Source organism: Talpa europaea (genome assembly GCF_964194135.1).
Source record: "Talpa europaea genome assembly, chromosome: 10".
Classification (NCBI taxonomy): domain Eukaryota; kingdom Metazoa; phylum Chordata; class Mammalia; order Eulipotyphla; family Talpidae; genus Talpa; species Talpa europaea.
Genome location: NC_140077.1, coordinates 28,739,225 through 28,762,883, shown reverse-complemented (window position 1 = coordinate 28,762,883; position 23,659 = coordinate 28,739,225). Strand labels below are relative to the sequence as shown.

The following is a 23,659-nucleotide window of genomic DNA, read 5'->3' as shown; positions in this document are numbered from 1 at the left end:
CTGGCGGCTCTTGTGCAGCCCTGGACTCTCACCCACACTGAGTGACATTGTTCCAGTGCCATGTGGGCTGCCTCCTCTGCATGATCAAATAAGGTGTTTCTTGCAGCGAATACCTCATAATCATTCCCTTCAGGTCTCACTGTGGAATTTAAGAGTGGGTACTGACAGAGGGGATGGAATGTTTGTGGTTTAATCCTGGTCTGACCTCAGCCAGCCAGGCACCGCTGTGTGAGGCTCACAGGGGGACACTGTAGGCGTGGAAGGCGGAGCTGCTGTGGTGAAGCGATGGCTGGGAGCAGGGTACGTCATACAGCCGCTGGCATCTCCTGCTTTTCTCAGCAGTGCTCCTGAGGGCAGACGGGGACTTCACGTGGGCAATGAAGACAGGCTGGTGGAAACGCCCTGGGCCAGCCACTGGGGAAGCAGATGAGGCCCAGGCCACAGGGCTTCCACCAGGTAGTGCTCTCCCGGGCAGGAGAAGTGTGACTTAAACAGGACTGGTCACACCATCCAGCTACATGAGATAGTTGGTGCCATAGCTTTATGGCTGCTCACTGTCCTGGCCAACCATGCATGCAGACCGCACCTAGCAAGGTCCTGGCTCCTCAGGTATGTGGCTTGATCTGGTGAGCACTCATCTTGCAGCCAAGAGCCAGACACATGGGACCAACAGTACTGAGGCAGGTAGACAGGTAGAAGCACAGGCTCTGGATTGCTCAACTGGTGGCTATCAATCAGTATGATCAGTCAGGTTTGCCCATGGCACTTGGTTGCACTCGCTGCTAAGGGCCTAGGAGGAGACCTATAGCTGGCTGGCTACTTGGCTTCCACAAGTTGCTCCAGGCGTTGCAGCATTGTCAGACGCAGGGCTTGGAACCTGAGGGGAGACACAGCCAGGCAGACTCGTTGACACTGAGGAGACAGGGAGTGGGGAACAGAGCCAGGGAGCACACAGATGCCTGGTCCAGGAGGCCTACAGCGCTTGACTGGCTGATTGGTGGCCACCAGTCTGTCAAGGAGAGGGAAGAGCTGGACCCATGCCCTGTGAAAACCACTGGCTGCAAGAAGCAGCCATACAATGCTACAGATTTAAGCACATTTCAAAGCACAATGTTGCTATTTCTATTTCAAAGACTCCAGCATGAACAAGTGCATCCTGGAGTGGACAGGGCAAACACAGGAAGCAGGTGTTCAAGCCCAGCTCTGCAATAACCTGTGCCTCAACTTCCTCATCTTGGGTCTTTCTACACTGACAGGTGACCCCCAGATTTCTTGTCGCTCTCAGATCCTACAGTGACATTACTGGCTGCACAGTGAACTGCTCCCTCCGATTGGGGTCTCTGCTCATTGCTCATAAGAGGCCCAAATTGAAGCTTGGAGGAGGGGGCTGTGCCTTTCCAAGGATCATTTAGCCAAAAGTCAGAATCTGGACTAGAGCCCTGACTGCAGGCCCTTGCAGTAAGAAGCCTCCCAGATGCTGGCTGAGTGCCCTCCACGTGTTCTCCTTCCCTCCCCTGCTTCACTTTGCAAAGAGAAAACAGATCATTCGAAGATGTAACCTGCTTAAGCTCTCACTGCTGGGCCCTGATAAAGCATTCCCAGCAGCTGGCAGGTGACACCTTAGTATTTTTCCTTTGAACTGGCTCCCTGCATCTAAAAATATCAGCTGGTAAGGGGGTTCCAAAAATGATGCTTTTCAGCAGGCTCAGAATTCACACCAGCACAAAAAGCCCAGAGCAGGCTGAAGGGGCAGCGAATGGGCCCTCTGCTCAGCTGCTCCTCCTCCAGAGCTGTGTGACCAGAACTCACAAGGCCAAGCAGCACCCACCGAGCTCCTGCCTGACTCCCCTGCCGGCTGTCAGCAGTGTGTGTCCTCCTGGGCTGGGGTGTCCCCCAACTTGGTGTTAACAGTGAGCAGGGGGCAGAGGGTGGTGCTGGGAGCAGGGCTAGCAGGTCTTCCCAGCCTTGCGAGGGCACCTGGTGCCCCTGGAGGAGGGGGATCTCCCAGCCCAGCCTGAGTGCTCTGCCCTGCGGACTCGCCCTGCTGTTCAGGACCCACAACTGGCTCTTTAAGTGCTGCTTACTTCTTGGTCAGTTTGATAATTTCTCTTTCCTCCTCTTCTTTTAATTTTTCAACAAAACTGTCCAGCACCGGCATTTCAAACTTAATGTACTGAGCGACCTAGAAAATCCAAGAACATTTTAATGTGCTTAAATTAGAAGCCACACAAGTGATTTCTTTTCCTCATGGCTTCCATAAATGCCAATGCAGCCAAGTCTCATCTCCAAGGAAATAGTCGCCCCTCTGCACACCCACCCCTAGCACTGCTCTGTGTGTACATTCTGACCTCAAGGGCAACTCCAGATCCCTGGGAGGAAAGACTGAGCTGAATATTAGGAAAAGCATTCAACAGTGAACAGAGTCACACGGGGGTTCTCAGGGCCTGGGGTGGGAGTGGTGGAAACACCATTGTTTCTAACAATGGAACAAAACTACAGCCTGTGAATGGCCAGAGCGGGGCAGGGTCACTGGGTCACCTGGTCTGATCCTTGGGGCCCAAGCCCTATAGGCCTTTTCTGTGTAGGGACAATCCCTGGCCAGGATTCAGGATGTTGTAAGACTCAGATGCCCCAGTGAAAATCACAGGCCCTGGTTTTATAGGTTCCAACTTCTTTTTCCCCCTCTAAGCTAGCTGGTGGTTGCTGACAGGCAGAGGGAAGGCTGGAGCCATTACTGGCTTGGAGTCCTTCAGGGCAACCACATAGACCTTGGAAACATGACACAACAAGGCTCTGGCCAAGGTGACCTCATGACCCCCCAGATCACCCACTGTCACAGGCCCTTCCCTCAGGAGCAGGCCTCCCTGAGCCCCAGCCCTCACTCACATCGTGGGGAACTTCCTCGCCTAAGTCAGCTTCCATGAGGAAAATCCTGGCGATCTTCTCACAAGGCCCGTGCAGGATCCTGGAAATCAGTGGGTACTCAGAGTCTTTTAATTTTGTCCTCTCTGAAAAAGAAGGCAGTTTACAAAACCCATGGGGCACTGGGATCATTTCTCTTCATTCCAGCACAGGAAAATGACAGAAGATGAAAGTCCAGGCTGCCGGGAACCCATCTCCAGACCTCTCTGAGAGTGTTAGTTTGAGTGATGTGTGATTATGTTATTCAGCAAAGGCCCAGTTGGAGATGGATGCTCGCAGAGGGAGAGTGCATGTGGGGTGTGGCTGCTCGGTCACCAGACCACCAAGGGTGAGCGCTGCGTGGAGGGAGATGTGGGCTCTGTATGAGCAGATCTCCGGGAATGAGGGGCTTCAGCTCCACATCCCGGGCTCCCGCATACCTCACATGCCCCTCTTCCCACAGGCCTCACCCCACCTGGCAGAGCCTACGGGGGGGGGGGGTGGCAGCTTCCCATGTGGTTTAGGTGGGATCTGAGAGGAATGACTGTGTCCCCAGATTTGGGCCAGGAAGAGTCCCAAATCACTCATCACTCATGGTGATGGCACAGCATGACCCAAGGCCAGGAGGGAGGGCGGCCCATCCAGCCCCACCAGGAGCACGGCCAGTGAACTTGCAAAACAGATGTTTGTTTTTATGATCCGGGGCGAAGGCAGACACTTACCCCCAGATTCGTGAACAATGTAGAGTGCAAACTCACTGGGACCATTTTCCACCTGCACAGGCAGTGACAGGAAGTCAGACCATGGCTTTTCAAGACAAGAGAGGTGAACAGGGACCCCAGCAGTAACCACACCCTTAGTGCCACATGCAAAAGCCCTCAAGACCCTCTCCTTTCTGCTTAAAATCTCAGTGACACCAGCTCAGCAGAAAATACTTTGCTAGACTTTCTACTTGGGAGCCAAGCTACGAGGGCAGCTTCCCCAGCCTGCACCAGTCCCTCCTCCAACAAAACAGCAAACCACCAGCAGGAGGCACAAGGCCACTGGTGGCCACACTTACTCGGAACTTGTTCAGCAGCAGGGTGAGCACTTGCAGGGTTGTCATGGTGCTGTTGACTCTCACATTGGTCACGGACCCATAGGCAGGAGTGAACACTGAGGTCTGAAAGGAGAGTGGGGTCAGTGCAGGGCCAGAAGGGACAGGGGGCTCATATTATGCAGGATTGGGCACACTGTTGGCCTGATAATGCTGAACAAACGAGCTGTCAGTGAACCTGGGCTCTGGGATCACCCATGCTTGTCTATTCTACTTAAAAATATATGAAGACTTCCCATGGCCTAAGGAGTGCCATCCACCTTCCTCTCCTTACTATGAACATGCCATACCATGATTCCCGCCCAAGCACCTTGGCTCCAGCCGCCAGGTGGCTTCTTCAGTATTTGGGGGGTGAGGGCTATTATATTCTCAGAGTTATCTTGTCTTTGCATATAAAGACACTGTATATGAAGTCAACCAGGGAACTGCCTGAGGCTTAACAAGTCCTCAGTGGTCACTAGCCAAGTGGCAAATCTGCTAGGCACTTTACATATAATCTTTGATTTAATTCTCACAATAGCCCTTTGAAGTACCTGTATTTGCTTAGAAATGGAAGCTTGGAGATATTAAGTAGTTTGTCAGGGTCACCCATCTACAAACGGAAGAGATGCCCCAAACCCCAGCTTCACTCCAGTGCTACTGGGGCTGTCCCACAAATCTGACTCCCCTGAGGTGAGATCCTCCTTTTTTCTAAACTAAATTTAAATATACATAGTCCTCCTGCATGGTCTAGCTCTGCTTGGCCCAGGATGTGACTGGGGCTTGGGGCTCGTGGGGGACTTGCTCAGTATCCCAGCTACTTCTCAAGTTCTGAAGCCAGAGTCCAACCTGGACCTGTCTCTTTGATAACTGAGACAGAATGACTCTGGTTAGACAGAAAACCAGATCTAGGCTTTGAGTTCCCATGAAATATGGAGTAACTAGAGGCGTCAGGCTATTTCAAGGAGGATAAAGGTCTTGTCAACAAGACATTGTTAGTACTTCTTCTGTCGGAAGCCTTTCCTCTAGATGATACCAACCAGCTCCAAGTAGGAGCAAAGGTCCATGGCTGCTTGCTCGGGCCTGTCCACAGTGGTCAGAACACAGGTGAAGCCAATGGACCAGGGCTAAGCAGTGGGAGCAGCTTCCAAGTTTTACCCACTCTGGAAACCAATCCATTACTGTGAAGCAGAGTAGTTCCGGAGAATGACTGAGTAAAGTAATGGGGCACAATCTAAAAAATGAAACCCTGAATAACAACCCCAGGAAGGCAATTCTAGGGATTTCTTTTTTCAAATCGTTGCCTAAGACCCAAGACTTTATCATCTGATTTCTACTGACTCTGATTCCGAATGGATGTAGCGTGAAATGAAAAAGAGGGAGCCTCTTACTGAGAGGATGTGAATCCACTGCCTACAAGCCTAAGACCCTGGCCTATGTTCTGGAAGATAGTCAGTTTGACTGGAAGAATAGATCCACATTCCACAGGCAGTTCTGTTACTATGAGGAAGAGCTGTCTCTATTGGGGTATAGGCTGGTGTGCGGCGTGTCAGGCTGTCTGGGTGAGGAGCTTGGAGGCTCTCTTGGACATTGAGAGGCTGGCATAGCCCTTGATGGTTATTTCTGTTCATTTCAATGGCTATAGAGTGCTCAGACGTCTCCATGACCCTGTGACACTTGCAAGGACTAAAATAAGTTTTAATGAGCCAGACACGCCTCTTAGAGATCAATGACTCCTACAGAGGACTGAAAGTACCAATGATAAACCAATGAAAGTACCTTAAGTCATGGAACAAAAGACTTTTTTTGTTTCCTTGTTTGTTTGTTGTGAACATAGAACTAAAAAGAGCCTAAACCCATGCAAATATTCTTGAAAATATTTTGAATAATCCCGAACAAAGCCTATCAGCTTGTATTCCAGTAGTAGTGACTGGTGTTTATATAACACTTTACAAATCCCTTTTGGAAGAAGATTTAAACGATACCCCTGTGAGATCACAGGTCCTTTGGTTAATCTAAACCATTCTTCATCTAGGCTTCAAATCATCCCTGGCTCCCCCTTCACTGTCTCAGGAAACTCTACTCTCAAGTAAGCCTGGATTTTCCTGGACTTAGCAGATAACTATTGTCACTCAGGAAAACAACGGCGGGCAAGGGGAGGGAGCTCCTGATTATAAAGCAGAGTCCCTCGTTTGGCACACTGAATTCTTCATCTCTAAGACCAGCACACCCCAAGAGTGGTTTGAACCCCTGTTAGCAGGCCGAACTTGTGTTACTTCCTTCAGGCAATGCCCCTGAGCCCTCCCTGTGCCCAGGTGCCCTCCCCCTGCCATGAGTCATGACCCATCAAGAAGGGCAGCCGCTCCAGCTGGGAGTCGCTGCCTCAGTTCCCAGTGCAGCAGGATGTGGCCCGTTACAGGACACTCCATCCAGGGCCTCGCCCAAATTGCCACTCGTGCCATTTATAGTCACAATCAAGTTCTCCTTTTACAGTTTAGTTTGTTTATGGAATGATGTCATCCGGGGAAGGAGACCTTTTCCGGAGGTCAGTACAATGCATACTTGGACAAAAGGCTAAGTGCTGGGAATTGAGAGCATTGCAGGTTCTCTGGGACATGGGTACATGTGCCCTAGGCACACCTAAGGAGGGCTTAGTCACCCGGCCAGAGCGGCAGCAAGATACATGATGTTCCCATGAAGCAAACCCTCGAGGTCAGGTGGAAACCTCACAGAAAATTGTCTAATTAAAGACAGACTCAGCATTATCTGCCAAAAATCCATGCAACTTGTGAGAGTGTGGTGGGAATAAAAATTGAGGCTTTTGGGTCATGAACTAGAATGTTCTTTTGGTATGACTTTGAGCAAGCCATTTCTCTTCCTGGGCCCATTTCTCCCTCAGTGCCCTGGGACAACCACAGCTGCGCACAGGGCTCTGGTGAGGATGAACTCTGATGCAGTGCAGTGGGGCCTGATCTACTGCCGGCCCATGACTGTGCCCATGCTTGGGGCTGCTTCCCCGAGACCCCAACATCAGGGTTCAGGTCAGAGGCCAGATGGAGACATTACCTTATGGTTGTAAAAGTGTCCATTGATGGAGAACCGGTGTCGTCGGATCCTCTGGGCCTCGCCGGGGGCTCGGCACTTGGGCCGCCTCTGGATCACACAGCCGGCGTCGCTTTTGGTCCGCATCAGCTGCGGGGCCTCCTCTTCCTCCTCCAGGGGCTCTGTGGTGAGACACAGACAAGAGGTCAGGTCTGGGTGGGGCGTCGGTGCTCCCGTGGGAGTGTGTGCCTGGGGTGGGCTCTCCGGAGTCTCCTGCTTGTACCGCATTGCTGCAGTTGTGACTTCAATGCTGTGCCTGGGAGGGACTCTGTGGGGTCCAGACAGGAAAGGCGGCCCCTACACAGGTTACCTGTGTCACCATGTCCCATGGCCAGGGCCTCTGGGTCTCCATCTTGGGATACCCACCACAGGTCTCTGGCAGCCCCCAGCTCTGTCCATTCTGGGGCAGCCCTTTGCTGAGTGAGAGAAGAGTGCACAAAGAAGACCAGCAGTTATGGACCCCAGAGTGCGAGGAAGAAGTCCCAGTGGACTGCAAGGCCAGGCAAGCACCATAGCCTCTGCTGACGTTTCCTCCTTTCAATAAGGGCTCCATGAAAACGCCCAGTAAAGCACCTTATATTGAGGAGGTATTTAGCAAGGGTTGTTTCTCAAGACAAATGAAGCCATACTGGGCTGTTCTTCAGAGATGAAAAGAACAAAGGCACAGGTCTTCCTCTCCTCTCCCAGACAAACAAGACAGGGTCCCAGGCAGCAGGCAGCTCCACTCACCCGAGCTATCTCTGGAATCCTCGGTCTTGTGCCCTGGCTGAGCACCTGGCTCCTGGGCGCTGGCTCTGCCATCTGGAAGAGGTGGCTCTTTCCTGAAATGAGACAATCGTGTGCTCAGAGGGCAGCAGGCCGAGAGAAGTCACTCAAGGCCAAGAGAAGAGGCCGTCGTCTCTATGGATGGGACACAGGCAAGGAGCAGGGTGAAGCTGAGACCGGGGTTTTACACCCAGAGGGTCAATGTAAAGTATTAAACAAAGAGGAGAGGGTGGCCAGTGTCTACTGGAAGGAGGTGTGTGCTCTGCAGACCTGAGAGCTGAGCAGACCCCAGGCACGCGCAGACCCCAGGCACACGTGTGCCCATAGGCAGGGCCTTGTGTGTTCCTAGCACTGGGCTGAGGCAGGTGGGGGCAATCTTGAGGGGGCTGATCTTTTGGCCTCCGGGCAGGAGGCCTGAGCCAGGACAGTGGGTACTGTGCTGGGGAGGAGATGGATGTACTGGGAACTAGTTCTAACACGAGGAAGCTGGTAGAAGCTGAGAAACTAAGCCCCTGCTAAGAGGCCTGTGAGGTTTCTGTTCTCCATGACTGCTCCTGTGACCACAGTCACCCCAGGAAGTGGAAACATGAGTCACATTTGCAGCCTCTGGAAGGAGCCCATCTGAACGTTCAGCTCTAAGTCCATGATAATCAAGATTCACAGGAGTGACCAGGGATACCTGGCGACATGCCAGGTGCTAAATGTCCTAAGAGCAGCAATGTTACTGGAATTTTTAAAAAGGAAGGATTTTTGAATTTCTGCCTCTTAGAGGGCTTTATTATCTGCAGAAGCCAGCAAAACTTAGCAGCTAACTACCCTTTTACGGGGTTGGAAGGTCAACAGGAGGTCAACAGCATTAAAAAGCAAGACAGGCAGGAAATGATTACATCCAAATTAAAACATTACTTTGATATTAAAATATTAAAATAATCATATCTATAATGATATATAATGAAATAGTACTATCTGACATTAAAATAAGTTCTGATAAATTTATAGAAATAAATTATGACTTTAGCATAAAAGCAGAGCAGTCAGAAGCTCAAATTGTGTGCATTTTTAGGCTACAATAGGAGAGGCTGAGAAATGTTTCACTTGCAGGGCTTGTGGACAGCTCTCTCCCTGCAGACAAAGTGACTCCTGTGAATGTTTGGGAAACATAAACAGTTGTGGCTGCAGTTGTGACTTCAATGCTGTCAGATGGAAGCCCAGAGCAATCTGAGGTGAAAGGAGGTGACTTGCTCATAGTCTAGAAAGACCACCCTAGGGTCAGGCTGCCTGGGCACCTGGTTAGGTGAGGCCTTGGGCTGAGGCCATCACGGGGCGAGAGGGATGACGCTGGGTGATGTGCTTATGCTTATGACCATATGGGAGCTGGGAAACGCACCCTGAGGGTGTGGACAACTTCCATATCCCAAATAGTAACATGGGGCAGAAACGTAAAGGTCACCTGGCACTCACAGGTGGCAGCCGGGCCGTCCAGGTGTCCAGGAAGCTGAGACGTGCACTCTCTCCTTGTCGTCCTGTATCTGGAGCCGGATTGGCCGCCTCAGTCCCCAGGAGATGTTGAGGAGCCCCTCGATAATCAAAGCCCCTTCCTCCTGTGGGGACCCACACATGTCAGCCTCTTACCCCAATGCAGACGCCCTCAGGGATCACTGCTACCTTCACCGAGATCCCCTAGGTCCCTTGGGACTCCCTGGATACTTGGGCCCCGAAAGATACTCCTTCTCTTTGGAGTCCTCTCTCCCCCTGGCGAAGCCCCACAGCCTGCATGTGCTCCAAGGCAGGAGGCCAGAGGTCTCTAGCAGAGGAAGCCTGAGGCGTGCCCTTCCACCACTCGCTGCACGCTTGGCCAGGGACATGCCGGGGACAGAGCCGCTGAGTCAATGTCCCACAGGAACCCGGCTGCTGTCTGGCAGGCACGTCCACACAGTGGCGGGGAAACACATTTCAGGAAAGCTCAGCTGAGCAATCATGGCAATGCAGGGCACCTTTCTGCTCAGCACCCTGCCTGGGTAGGGAGCCCCATGGTGACCAGGTCCTACCGGGAATGTGCTGAGGGTGTTGGATTCAATGCCCAGCCGAGCATACAAGGGTGGGTCAACCTCACCCTCTCACCACACTGTTCCTGTTAGAAGGCTGAACTTACCTCCAGATTTCCAAGTTGGCTTTTTCATAAGGGCTGATCTTACATTTCTGAACACTGGGGACACTGCCAACACCTGTCCCACCACTGGCATGTTCACTCCACATATCAACAACAGCACTCATCCCGTGTCCCCAGCTAGCCTTGATTTCCCTAGGTTGGTGGGGGGCTTGGCTACTCCCTTATCCTCAACACTGAGTTCCTAATCAACTGTGTCCTCCAGAGGCACCCAGTTAGCTCCCACGCACACCTTTCAGGTTCTCCATTGTGTTTCTCTGACCTATTTCAGGCTCCTGGCCATGTGTGACCACCTCCAGGATCTCTGTGTCCCACCCCATACCCCCACACATGTTCTGGACAGGCTGCTTTATACACCAAGAGCACCTGCCAGAACCTTCTCAGCCTTATTCCTCCCAGCTATGATCTCTTAAACTGCCTGGATTCAGATCTTCTGGCAGTTAGCTTTAAACCTTGTCCTCCTACCGCTACCCTGAGCACCACTGTAGAACTACAAATTCTGATTCCTTCTTCCCCCTGGCACTGAACCCCCTACAATAACAGGACCTTGTGGACAACTTCATATCCCTGGCAGCACATCCAGACGTGTCCAGCTGTATTGATTTCATGGTTAGTGACTGACAGTTTAAAACACCCTGCCATCAACAACAACAACAAAAAAATAGTTCTATTTGTTCAAGGTTGTCAAAAACACACATGACTTTCTGGGAAGACCTTGCACTATTTGCTTGAAAAGAAAACAACACAAACCCAGAGCTATTTTTGGTCACCACTGATGTAATGCAGGCACAGATATGTAACGAAACCTCCTATAAAGGAACGGTGAGATTGTTATAGAACCTGGGATGAAAGTGAAAAACCTAACTTGGGGTCATCCTTGTTTGCAGTCTTGGCCTCAGATGCCTCTGTGAGATGGCACTTTCTCTGGGATATAGCTCGGGCTGTTCAGACATGGAGACCACTGCCTGCCAGTCCCATGCTGGACCCTGGGGGGAGTGAGATGTGGGGGAGGAAAGAGCACAACAGGGAAATGGGCAGTGGGGCTGGAAACGCTGAGGCTGGGCCTTCGAGGACTCGAGGAAGGCTCTGGGGTCCTGGCAGTGAAGAAGGAGGCAGGAGGTGTTGCTCTGGGTGGCACTGAGGGGCTGAGGTCATGGATCAGTGGTGCTGGGACCAGCTGACCTGATATGACTCAGGCCTGGTGTCCCTGCACACCCTGGTGTCCCTGTCCCCAACCTGACACCCGCCCCTACTGGTCCTGTGCGGATGAAGGAAAGGCCCCGTCACCCCATGGTCAGAGTAGTGGGATCTTGGGGCTTCTGGGTAGCCCTCACCATGTGGGTAGGGCAGTGTACATGGGCAGAGGCAGGATGAGAACCTGGTCCCTGGGGCCTTGAACATCACAGCTAAGCCAATCTGGATATTCTGATTCTTTGTCTCAGGCAACACTTTCCTCTTCAGATTAGTTTACTGGCTAATTTGCAAATTGCTAATGAATTCAAAGACAGTGACAGAAACATCCAGGTAGAAGAATTGTCAACATAGGAGTTGCCACCTCTAACTGAGGTCCTGGCCCAAGGTCTTTGCCCATGAGGAATACTCCACTCCAGCTGCAAGACAAAAGACAGGTACATTCCAGTGTGCCTATCAGAGGTAGTGGTGCTGGCTCTTACCAAAAACCTTCCCACATCAGTGCCTTGCCCTCAGTTGCTTCCTGTGCTGCGATGGTCACCACTGGACTTTGGCAGTGGCTTCCAAACCTTGCCCAGTTTCTTCCAACGCTCCCCATCCACTGCCTCCTTTAGTTCAGGCACAGCAGCTAAGTCATTCCTTCAAAACAGAAGCGACACTGTTGCCCCCTTGTTTGAACACTGTGCTATCTTTCTGTCCCACTCAGAGGAAAACCCAGTGTCCACACCTCGGTCCACTGACCTCCTCCCCTGTGGACCAGTCACATGGCTCCTGGCTGGCACCTAACATGCCGAGCACACTCCCTTCACGGGAACTTTGCACATTCAGCCCCCTCACGGGGAACACATGGAGCCCATTGCTTAGATCCCTGCTCTGTGCCCCTCTCAGAGAAGACATGCCTGACCATTCTGCCACCATGGCCGCCGCACGCATCTCTGCAGTCGGTACCATTCCTAGAATCACAGCACCCCTCTGCCGAGTACTGCTTGGCTCCCTCGCTGGGAGGTAGATTCCATGGACAGTGACTATTTCTCCTAGAGTAGAGCAGTGACTTGTGCTCAAGAGCACTAATTTGATGCCTGAGGAACAAGTGAGGTGACAAGCTCTCACTTGAAAGCCAGCAGAGAGACTGGGATGTGGCCCCCCTTTGTCTCTGCATGAGATGGACACTTGTCACCTGAGTAGGCCCAGAGAAGCCCACCTGGGCCTCTTCCAGGCTGAGCCCTGCATCACCATGTCTGGCCAGGAGCCTTGAGGTGCAGGCCTGGGGCTTTGACCAAACTAGAACCAGGCTGGAGGGACTGAGGGTGTAGGGGCCGGTGTCATCGGCAGTGGGAATGTTTCTAGATGGGGATGGCAGACCCGGGGCTGCCTGTGGGAGCCCAGTGAGGTTCACTGCCTCTCCCAGTGGCCCGAGGTGGCCAGGAGCAGCCTCCCTCCCCCACCAGCAGTGTAAACATTCCCAGAGCCTCCCACAGGAGAAACACTCCATCCAGGCTGGCAGCTGGGCCAGGCCCCGCCTGCCAAGCTGTTTTCCTCTGAGAGCCTTCCTGAGTGCTGCTATTTTTGGCCCTCGTGACAGTGATTGATAGCTGCTGGAAAGGTATAAAAGTAGCTGCCAGACCTCGAGATAATCCAGACAGCCCAGGGAGGACTCTGCTCTGGCCGTGGTCACGGTTCTCTTCCTCTGAGCATACAGCTCCGCCTGCTGGACCCCCAACCCTCTGCCCAGAGCTTCCTGGGGGCTTCCCACGGACGGTCCTGCTCATCCAGCACCCTTGGAGCCCCCTAGGTACAGGTAAGAAAGCAATAATCTGGTGATTTGAGATAAAACTCAAAGTTTTTGCTTATCTTTGAGGCCGTTCTCAGCCTCGGACTTGCATTGTGGGTTAGAGCGGGAATATAATTTAATGGCAGCAACAGCAACTGCAAAGCGCTTTGTATTCATAAAGGGACTCACGAGAGGTGTTAGTACATGAGCTTCTCATTACAGTCCTGTCTTTATAACCCTGGTGTATTGATGAGTAGGTGTGGGTTTGGAGCGGTGACTTTGCCAAGCAAAAGATCCCAAGATCAGGAAGTGGCAGAGCCTGGATTTAAATCTGGGTTTCCTCTGACTGCAGCCCTTTAGGCTGGCTTTTCTTATTTGTACAGGTTCCTAAGCAGTAATGATAGAGTCTTAAGTGCACAGGTTTCTGATATTAGCAGGAGTTAGAGCCCAGGCGCCTAAGCCCTGGGTCCGTGTCTGGTCTTGGATCTAGAGACTTCAAAGCGCTCTCAGGCTCTTGACTCACCTGGGCGGCCTCAGATGAGGGAGGGAACATAGGGGGTTGTCAGGAAGGTGTGACACGCCCTCACCCCCTGTCCTCTGTCAACCAACAGGCTGCTGCATCCCCACCTCTGGTAGCGATGAGGTCCCGGCTGCTGCTTTCTGTGGCTCATCTCCCTACCATTCGGGAGGCCTCGGAGGAGATGCTGCCTGGGGGGCATGGGCGGGAACCACCAGCCTCCCCCAGCCTGGATGACTACGTGAAGTCCATCTGTCAGCTGGCGCAGCCCACTTCACTGCTGGAGGAGGCTGCTGCCAGCGTCCGACCCTATAGACCGCACCGGCCAGTCAAGGCCTGTCAGAAGAACAGCCTCACAGACTCCCTACAGGATATCACCACCCGCTTCAGTGGCCAGCAGCCCACACTGCCTGGGGCTGGCACTGCTGACCCCTTGGACTGGCTCTTTGGAGAATCCCAGGAAAAACTGCCAAGTAGGAATGACCTGTCGCGGAGGACTGGCCCATCTGCTGACTCTTGGGGTTCACACAAGCAGACGGATAGCAGCAAGGCCCAGGTGGCTCCCAGAGGCAGGCTCAGTGATGCCAGGGTGCCAGGGCACTCTCTGGCAAAACTGTCCAGGGGCTGGCACCAGGGGTCCCGGGCTTTGGGACAGTCTGTCCAGGCTGTAGCCTCCCCCATCAGCTCGCACCCCAACAGTGTCCTTAGAACTCTCTATTTGCACCTCCCAGTGATCCATGAACTCTGACCCCTCCCCAATAAAGACTTTTGGAAAGAACATGCAGGTCTGTGTCAACTCCCCACCTTCCCTTCCCCGAGTGGGCACTGGCCCTGGCAAGGGAAACTTTCTGCAGGGTGTTGGCAATTCATGGTGAGACCCCTACTCTGAAAGGCAGTAACAGCCTATCTCACATGATGAGGTGACACTCATCCCGTTTGCACTACTTCTTTCTGGCTGATCACTGGGCATTCTTTACTGTCCCTGTTCCTTGGTTTTCTCCTGGTTTGTAAAACAGGGGTAATGACTGGAACCTGCGATGAGTAAATGGTCTAAAATTTACATAGATGACAGGGCAAAAATCACAACTCACAAACAAATAGCTATTATGGATGTAGTTGCTTCACAGGTGGGGAAACAAGTTGGTGGGGGGTGGGGTGGAGAAGAAATGAAAAAATGAAGGTCTCAGCCTCCCAGTTGGTTCAAAATGAGGCCTGACCTCTAAGCCAGTCCCTTGGCTCCATCCTCAGAGCCCAGGTTCCACGAGGCACAAGAGAAAACAGAGGGTCTCAGCGAATGCACCTGCTGTGTTTTGGGGACCTGTCACTGGGCACCAATTCACAAATCCTGCACCATCAGGAGAGTTTTCTCCATGCAGAGGGCCAAGACAGAAGCTGTTCTGGCTTAGTGTGAAGGGAGCAAAATGTCTGGACCAGGTGGTCCTGTCCCCAACCTCTCCTTCCCACTGCCTCCACCCCTGGGACCTCTCAGCTGTGGAGCAAAGAGCAGGCCATTGTCCCACTACCCACTCTCAGGCAAGTCCTTGATTATTCCACATGTTCTAAGGTCCAGTTCCCCACAGCCTGGTGAACCCCAGTTCCTGAAAGCATCTGGCAAGCAAGGCGGTAATGGTGAGGAACAGTAGAGAGGGAGGACTGTCTTCCTCCTAGAGGCAGATGTGGCCTCAGAGAACTCAGAATACTCAGGTCTGAGGACTTGTCACCCCACTTCTTTGGGCTTGGCTGATCCTGGTCAGGATGGGGCAGAGAGTGGCAAAGCTCACACACCTGCTTCAGTTTCTTGTACCTTCTTGCTCTGTGGACTATCAAATGGCTTTCCTTCCTTTCCTTTCCTTTTCTCCCCTTATGTTCCCCATTGGTTATTTTAAAATTGATTTGGACTTTTAAAATGTTTATCTGTCTTCTCTTATAGGTGTTTTGCGGGGAGGCAGAATGTAAACCATACATTTAAAAGACAAAAAAAATTCAGACAAGAAATGCACTCATTTCCTGATCTGTAAAGTGGGCACAACCACCTGTTCTTCATACCCTAGAGGGATTGGGGAACCTGAGCAAATGAACTTAGAGGCAGAGCTATAAGCACTGTATACAGATGTTTGTGTCTGCCACAACCTGCTGTGTTTGACCTTGGCAAATACAATACTTGCTGGGCAGCCTTCAAACAGAACGTCCTGTCCCTAGGAGGTGTGGGGAGGGAGCTGGCTGGCGGGTGGGTGCGTGGCTGGTGACTGGACAGGTTGGGTTCACTCTCCCAGCCTCACTGCAGCCCCTTCTGCGAAGCAGCATAAAACTCAGGTCAGAGGGAGACAACTAGGATGGTGTGGACAATTCCCCCTAAGCTCAGAAAACATACTGCTGCATTTGCAGAGGTTACACAGGTATCAAGAGACACCAGGCTCTGGGCTTCTCTATTAATAATTCTCTAAGGTGAAGGAAGTTAATGGCATCTTCAGAAGGCACTAAGAAATAAACACAATAAAGGGTTGGAGACAGGCTTCTGACAGTATCCCAAACTCCTACAGGACAGAACAACCTAGCAGATGATCCTCCTTGTGGGGACATTCTGCTTCCACTCACTACTGGAGTAGGGAAAGGAGCCAGGTCCCACCCAGAGGGGTGGGCTGGGAAGCCCTAGGGCTCCCAGGGAAACAGATTTCCATGGACCCATTATGCACCCAGGACCCAGTGGTCTGTCAGCCATCCTTCATTCCTGCCCATGGGCCTTCGAAGAAGGGAGATCCTTATGAGAGGGAAGGGGATCCTAATTCTCCCCTCTCCTCCAAGACAGATAGAGACCCTAGGCTCTGGAAGTTCCTTCCCTTTCCTGTCCTGCACAGTGGACCTGGGGCAGGACTGTCAGTGAGTGTGATGCATTCTTGGGGCCACCAGGGGGAGCTGCCAGCACACTGAGAGCTGAGCACGGAGGGGTGGGAGGCAGGTTGGCAGAGGGCCCACACTGGCACGCTGGGTAGTGAGGCTTCTGCTACCTTGACCTCACATAGTTCACCCACAGTGTTGTACTTGCTCTCTGGCATTTCCAGGTGGCCCATTTTTTTCTCCCGAGTAGTCAACCAGACTGGGTAAGGGCTTTGCCAGTTTCAAAAGACACAGATTGCTCCTAGTAGGTTACACTTTTCATTGCAATAGAAGCAAAATTATCCCAAAGGCAAGGTTTACAATAAAGGAAGACAGTGCCCTGGCTTCCTGGGTGGGAAATTCCTCTCCCCAGCCTTCTGGAAGCTGGGGGAAGGTTCAGAGAGAAAGGCTTGCCTCGGGCTGTGGCCGGACACTGACACAAGCCATCTCTCCAAGCTCTACAGGCCACAGATGAGACAATGGAGCATGAGCTGCCCCCAAACTCTAGCAGTCAGGACACAGTTGTTACTGGGGAGGGCCAGTTACAACAGAGCAGGAAGTGGGGTCTCTTTAAAGGCCACAGATCTCTCTGTGAGGGGAGACCAGTGCTGCGCCCCTCTGCAGTCTGAAGGTACCAGTGCTTGGAGGTCCAGGGTGATGAACAACTCCCTGTATCCCTGAGGTCTGGTAAGTGATATTGAGTGGAGCTCTTCAAAGAACTCCACAGCTTAAAGCTGGCAGTGGTGTTGCAATATGATAAGCTCACGTGCCCAGGGCCCAGACCCACCCCGCATTTGTCACTTACGGCAGTGTCAGGTTGGACAAGATACAATCCGAGAGCCTTGATCTCTGATTCTATTATCGTAAAGAAGATAGAGGCAAAGTGGCTGGTGCATTGGTGGTGCCCAGGAATGGTTCAGTTCCCCCGACTGTTTCCCCCTCACATGTCCACGTTGGGGTGGGCCTACAGCAAGTGCTTGGAACTGAGAGCTTCTGAGCTCAGGAGGCCCCGTATCTGCAACCAAGAAATTGCAGAGACTGGAAAGCTGGGTGTGGGTGGGTCACCAAAGGACATGACAATCCAGGAACCAGTCATGCAGCTCAACATCAGTACTCCATGGCTCCCAGGCTTGTGGCCTGCCCTGGCAGTGTGCCTTTGTCTGTTAAATCTGCATAAGTTATCTGAAAGGTACTTTCTGTCTCCAAGAAGATTAAGTCAATCCTCACAATTTTAGGGTGGGGAACATGCAACTCTCCCCTATGGGCTGTTAACTTCCTGCTTCTGGGAGCTGTTGAGAACAGCTCTTCCCCATTGCGGGTCCCTACTTCTTCATGTGGACTGAAACACACAAATGTAGAGTGCAGGTTTGGGACTCCCTAGTACCATTCTCCCTATGGCTTTCCCTACAGAGGAGGGGGACACTGGGTTTCCCAAGTGCCAAGATGGCACTTTTAGGTGAGTGGTTCTCAAACTCAGCCATCAGAGCCTCTTGGGGGACTTGTGAAAACATGGATGGAGGGATGACGAGCTGCTGATTCAGCAGGCCTGGGGGTGGAGGGTAGAGAGTGATAAGAATTTGTACTTCTAACCAGTTCCCAGGTGATGCTGAAGCTGCTGGGGAACCTATAATAGACCAATCCCTGAATGACCCAGAGCTAAAGAGAACAGCCCAGCCAGAAGACCCCACCCCATCCCCATGCACAAGAGCTAACTCCCTGCTCCTCCAGGATCAAAACTGCACAGCGTACTACAGCTGAGAACTCATCCAGCATGACCCAGGTCTACCCCTGCTGGTTACCCATCCAACATTTACGGGCAGGTGCCATGCTGTGCCTGGCCTAGGGGCATTCAGAAGCAGAACACTCAAGGAAGAAAAGGGCAGGACTGGAGAAAGCAGGGGGTGGGATCAGAGGCCTGCCAGCAGCATAGGGAGCCAGGCCAGGCCAGACTGGTAAAGGGAGCAGGTGCAGTGCAGTGGGGGTGGGGAACAAGTTGTCAGGGCTGGCCTAAGGTCCTGTGTGGGATGGGCATGTCAAAGGGAGGTGAAAGGTGAAGTCTGGGCCACTCTAGGTCATCACCATTAGCCTAGCACCACATCACCAGGGTAAAGTAGCTTCCCTACTGAACTGTGTGATGCTGGGCCTGGCCTGGCTCACAGGTACCTCAGGCCAACTGAGGCTATCTTGCAGGTAGATCCTAGTAAGCAACCTCCAGCTGCTCACCCTCTAGTCTGGAAGCCCCAAAGGGATGTGAGGCCATTTGAATAAGTAAAGAAAGAAATAATGAGTAAGCAGAGTGGTCTCCACCTGGATGAGGTCTCTGTATGTAGGTAGACTGGACTTATGGTGTCCATTCCCAAGTTTAAGAACAGGACAGGGACTCGGAGGAGGCCTGAAGCCCCCATCAGATACTGACAGGCTGGAGACAGGTCTGGGCCAACCCTATCTCAACCTTGGAAAACTCCTAAATAAAACCTTATCATGACAAGACTCCCTAGTAGGCTTTAAAAATAAAATGAATTGGACCAAAGTGGAGCCCCAATTGGACCCAAGGAGCCCCCTTGATCAGGAGTCCCCTGTGAAAGTTCTGGATGGCGGCAACACCAGGCCTTCACTTCATCTGCTTGGTGAGCCACTTCTCGGCTTCTCCCCGGGTCTCGCTGGTGCCCACAGGCTGTGTGGCCTCCAGATGTGTTTGCCTAGTCTTCTGGGGTTTCAAGGTTTGGGAAATTCCATATGAGTTCCAGATATGTAGCTTTTTTTAAAAAATTAGGAAGGGTCTCGCTGTACCAAGCCCACATTTCTGCACAGCGGCGCTGGGTGTGATTTTCGGGCCGCAGCCGCAGTGGATGAAACCATGCTCTCCCAAGTTCTCTGCAATCTGTGCTTGCCCTGCTTTCTGTTTGCACCCGCCTGGCCCTGAGCATCCTTCAGCTCGCCTCTATTCCCAGTCTTTCCTCTGATGTTTACTCTGATCGATATGCACAGAGGCCCCGCTTTCATTCCTCGATGGGGAGGGGAAGGCTGGGCCGTTCAGCCTCAAAGATTTGAAACTCCAATGTCCCAGCAATTCACCCAGATAAAATCCCAGGCAGAGGGGAAAGCCTGAAAGGAGACTTCTACCTGCCCTGAAATTTCCCAGGGATGCTCCAACCCTCAGCACCTCTTACAGGGACCTCAAAACCTGGCTGCCGATAACCTGGTCCCCTGGTCAGGGAATGGTGATAAGGATGACCAAACAATCTGTTATCTAACTGGGGACACTTCTGAGCGTGAAGAGGATTATCTTAATTAACAAGCACACTGCAATAACAGGAATCAATCAGGAATATCTTTAGTAAACTAGGATAAAAGGTGACCCTATGAGTTAAGAAGAGAAAAGGACCTTACCTCTCGGTGTCTCAATTGGAAGCTTCTGCCCTCATGGTAGCAGTTGTAGGTTTTCAGCAGGCTTAAGAGCTCTGACCTAAAATGGTAAAGACACACACAGACTCAAGGGTCTTGCACAGCCCTTGACATTACTGACCTCAGTTTTCTCATTGGTCAAATGGTCAGAACAGTTCACATCCTACCAGCTGCGCAGTATCAGTTGCAAGGCTAGCCTCTGCCATCTGACACATGCCCTTTGGCCTTCTCAGGCTTTTGCCTTGCAGCCCTCTGGAAAGCATGGAGAGGGGCTGAGAAGGAAATGAAACTCACAGAAGGACCACGTCACTGGACAGCTATGGTATTTGCACACTTTCACTATTACAGATAAGAGCTCCTTGCAATCTCCTTGCACTTTACCCTGAGTCACTTCCTCATCACAAACCTCCTGGGCTTGGGTAACTGACATTTTAAAGATTCTTGCCTTATTCCTCATATTACTTTCCAGCAAGGGCTGGGGTGGCTGCTGTGGTTACTGGACTTTCTGGAGGTCTGGTCAGGGACGAGGGGATAGCCCTGAGAATTCCTGAGGGCCCTGTGGGGCCTTGCTGCCCAGAGGCTTTGTTCCCCGAGTAATGGGGAAGCTGTTGCATGGGTCTTGGCAGGGGTGTGGCAAAGAGATGGACGGCTCCCTGCAGCCAGCCTGGGCCGCACAGGCCAACAAGATGGGAGACACAAGCCATGCATGTAATTGTAAATCTCCTAGTAGTCACATTCCAAAGGAAAACAAAACAAGCGAAATTAGTTTAATAACACATTTTATTGAACCAGATATATCTAAAATATGAACATGTTAACATGTAATCAATATAAAATTATTAATGTGATCTGTTCATTATGTTATTTTATATGACTTGTTTGCCACCTGGAGTGTCACAGTAACTACATCTCTCTAGCCACAGGGCATGTGCCGGTAGCCACAGCTGGCTGGGGTGTACCTGTTGGACAACAGGACACTCTTCAGGCAGCACCTTCACCCACACTAGCCGGGGCCAAGGTGTGCATGAGCAAAATCCTCCCTAATGTTCCTCCCGTGGGTCCCCCAAGTGTGATGGTAAAGGAAGGGGAAAAGATTTACAACTTCATGGCATTCACAAAGCAGGATTGTGTATTGCACGTACACTGCTTGCCAGTATGTAAAAAAACTAACAATATAAAAATGATTATATCAAATACACATGAAATGAATCATGTTATAGTTATGAATTTTCTTCAAAATGAATTCAATATGGTTATACTTTTCTGATTCAATTTATTTATTTTATTTTATTTTTTTATAGATTTTTTTTAATAGAGGCATGTTTTTATTTATTTGTTTGTTTGTTTGTTTGTTTTGTTTATACATGCACTGGGTACAGTCAGAAGCGCGGGAGGGTGAGAGAATTCACCAGAGCCAGAGCGGGGAGCAGAGCAGGCAGAAGGACCGAAGTACACTGCTGAGGGGAGCAGCGGGCGGCAGGAGAGGTCTGCGCGCCATGTGGGACCCTCCTCTGGTGGCCGGGGAGCATCCAGGGATCGAACTGGTGCTGCAGAGTCTGCGGGCAGCTTCGCAACCCAGCGCTCAACCGCTGCGCCACCAGGGAGGCCCTTCTGATTCAATTTAAATAAGGAACACGGTGGCGTGGGCAGCATTGTGAAATGACAGGTGGAAGGTCCTCTGTTCCTCAGGGTCTCTGGTAGGAGGACCCCTTCAGGTCCTCAGCAAAAGGGGCCCTATTTCAGGGAGGCTGTTTGTCTTTAGGGTAGCTGATAGCAGTTGCCCAAATATAGAAAATATTTGGACTCCAGCCTCAAAAACAAGATAAAGTAAAAACTGTATTTTCTCATGGTTCAGAAATGAATTTAGAAAAACATATTAAATAATGTATTATGATGAGACAGAATAAACAAAATAAAATAAGCTGAGTTAAAAATCAATGTCATAAAATATACTTTACGTCAATAAAAACTTAAAAATTAGTTTTAAGCATTTTCTTGAATTGTCTAGCTCAGTAAGATTACAGTATTATAGCTGTTAAATACATTAAATGTCATTTCTACAGAGTCACAGAGTCTTATCACAAATTCCTGCTTTTGTGGGCCCAAGAAGGTGGGGCTCAAACCTGTACCCCCAAAAGATTCTTGATCTCTGAAGAGACAGGCTTCTTAAAAAGTCAGCGTCATCATTATCCCAGGCCAGAAATGTTGTTAGATCTATAAAGCGTCCTGAATCCTCCCTGGACTGCCCAGAGCAGGGGAGCGGCGACAGAAGAGGATAGATATGAGGTCTCCTCCCTGCACACAAAGGCTTACCTCAGAATGTACTTGCTGTCACTGATGGGCACATGAGAACTGGGTGGACAATCGTCCTTCATCTTCTAGTCTTGTCTGCAGGCTTGGAAGTTACCTGTCAGGGAGACCAGGAAGGATGGACAAACAGGTGAGCTGGGAGGAGCGAGGGCCAGGGAAGTACCCAGGAGCCTCAATGCAGGGGTCTGAAGGCTTGGCTCACCTCCCACCTCCATAATGTACCCCCAACCCCCACCCAAGGCAGTCACCCATGGCTGAAGGGTCCCCTAGAGAGGACTTAATGGGGCACCACACCTATCTACACATGCCCCCCAGTGTCCCCTAGTGGGACAAGTTGGCACAGCTGACTCAGTAGGTAGCAGCCCTGTCAGCTCCTCTCCCAAAACCTTGTCATAATTCTCAGGAATCAGGATCACTCTCCTAAATATTTCAGATCACCCTTGACAGAGTCAGGATACCCCAAATGATGCTCCCTAAACCATCAGCGCCTCTTGGGTCTTGCGTCCCCATTCCCACCATGCCCAGGTGGCTCCAGGCTGTCTGGAAACTGCATGGCCTTGCCAGCTCCTCACGATGGCTGACTGGTACCAGATACACGGCATGTTGAAGACCCCCAGTGATTGAGCATTTTCTATGAATCATTGTATTTATTCCTTACAACAACATATGCGGTATCACCCTATATCCACTTTATGATAAGAAAAGCTAATCACATTTTTTACCCAAGATTCCCAGCAAAGTCACTGATGAGAAAAAGAACAAGAATTTTGACCCTGCAGTCTGGACTCAACCCCTTTTCTATATTGACCTTAGACAATGACTTAACCCCCCAGAACCTTCCTTAACCCAGGTTAATCTCTATCGTGCAGGATTGCTAGTGGAGTCACACATGTGTTTATATTTCTCCTCATTCACAACCTGAGAGGTTTGAAGAACCTTCCTGGATTTCCTCATGGAGGAAAAACCCTCCAGTCTTGTTGGCGTCATCCACTCACATTCTTAATTCTCTTACTCCTTATTACTCCGGCTGAGGAGTCTCTCTTATCAAGACCCCCGTGTGCCCAGCAGTGAGTCACAGGTTCGTACACACACCCTCCAATCCTGACCTACCTCTACCCGCCTTCTCCCAAGTTGCAGCAAGGAATCTGAAGGGAGAAGTCACACTGGAAGGTGGTACAGATGGGTACACAGGAGGACCTTCATACCACGGAGGTTGGTTCCTTCACAAAACCCCAGTACCCGTTCACACAAACCTAACTCAGTCTCATCTTCCTGGCCTGGGTGTGCAAATGTTACTGGGTGGCTCGAGGTCAAGTTCACTATCATACTAATGTCCTCTGAGCCTGTCACTGCAAGCACTCTATCCCGTGGGCACTGACCGCTTCCAGCTCAGCACACCTTCTCCCTGCTTGTGTGACCCCACCCACAAGCCACATGGACACGTTTTCTGTGTTGGCATCAGCCCTGAATTGAGCCTTTGATCCAGGAGGCTGGGGGAACATGGTTGGCATGGGGAAGGGAAGTGATTTGAGGGAGATGGGCCTCCCGGGGTCCTCAGACTCATCCGATGAATACCTTCCC

General features: G+C 51.4%; 2 protein-coding genes across 3 annotated transcripts; one reads left to right on the top strand and one right to left on the bottom strand.

Moving 5' to 3' along the window:
• Positions 1–816: 816 nt before the first annotated feature.
• On the bottom strand, positions 817–22,170 carry RASSF4 (Ras association domain family member 4; the record flags this gene model as incomplete). 2 transcript variants are annotated; one of them, XM_084245356.1, is made up of 10 exons in its annotated part: positions 817–877; positions 2,085–2,182; positions 2,887–3,008; positions 3,624–3,675; positions 3,962–4,063; positions 7,043–7,200; positions 7,808–7,899; positions 9,305–9,444; positions 19,754–19,829; positions 22,082–22,170. In XM_084245356.1, the coding sequence occupies 10 exons, from the start codon at positions 22,141–22,143 to the stop codon at positions 817–819; spliced, it is 963 nt and encodes a 320-aa protein (XP_084101482.1). The 2 variants fall into 2 exon arrangements, with proteins under 2 accessions (XP_084101482.1, XP_084101481.1); XM_084245355.1 differs by having other exon boundaries at positions 7,043–7,230; positions 22,082–22,143.
• On the top strand, positions 13,611–14,237 carry DEPP1 (DEPP autophagy regulator 1; the record flags this gene model as incomplete). The annotated part of the gene is made up of 1 exon (XM_084245357.1): positions 13,611–14,237. One exon carries the CDS (start codon positions 13,611–13,613, stop codon positions 14,235–14,237), a length of 627 nt encoding a protein of 208 aa, XP_084101483.1.
• Positions 22,171–23,659: the final 1,489 nt, after the last annotated feature.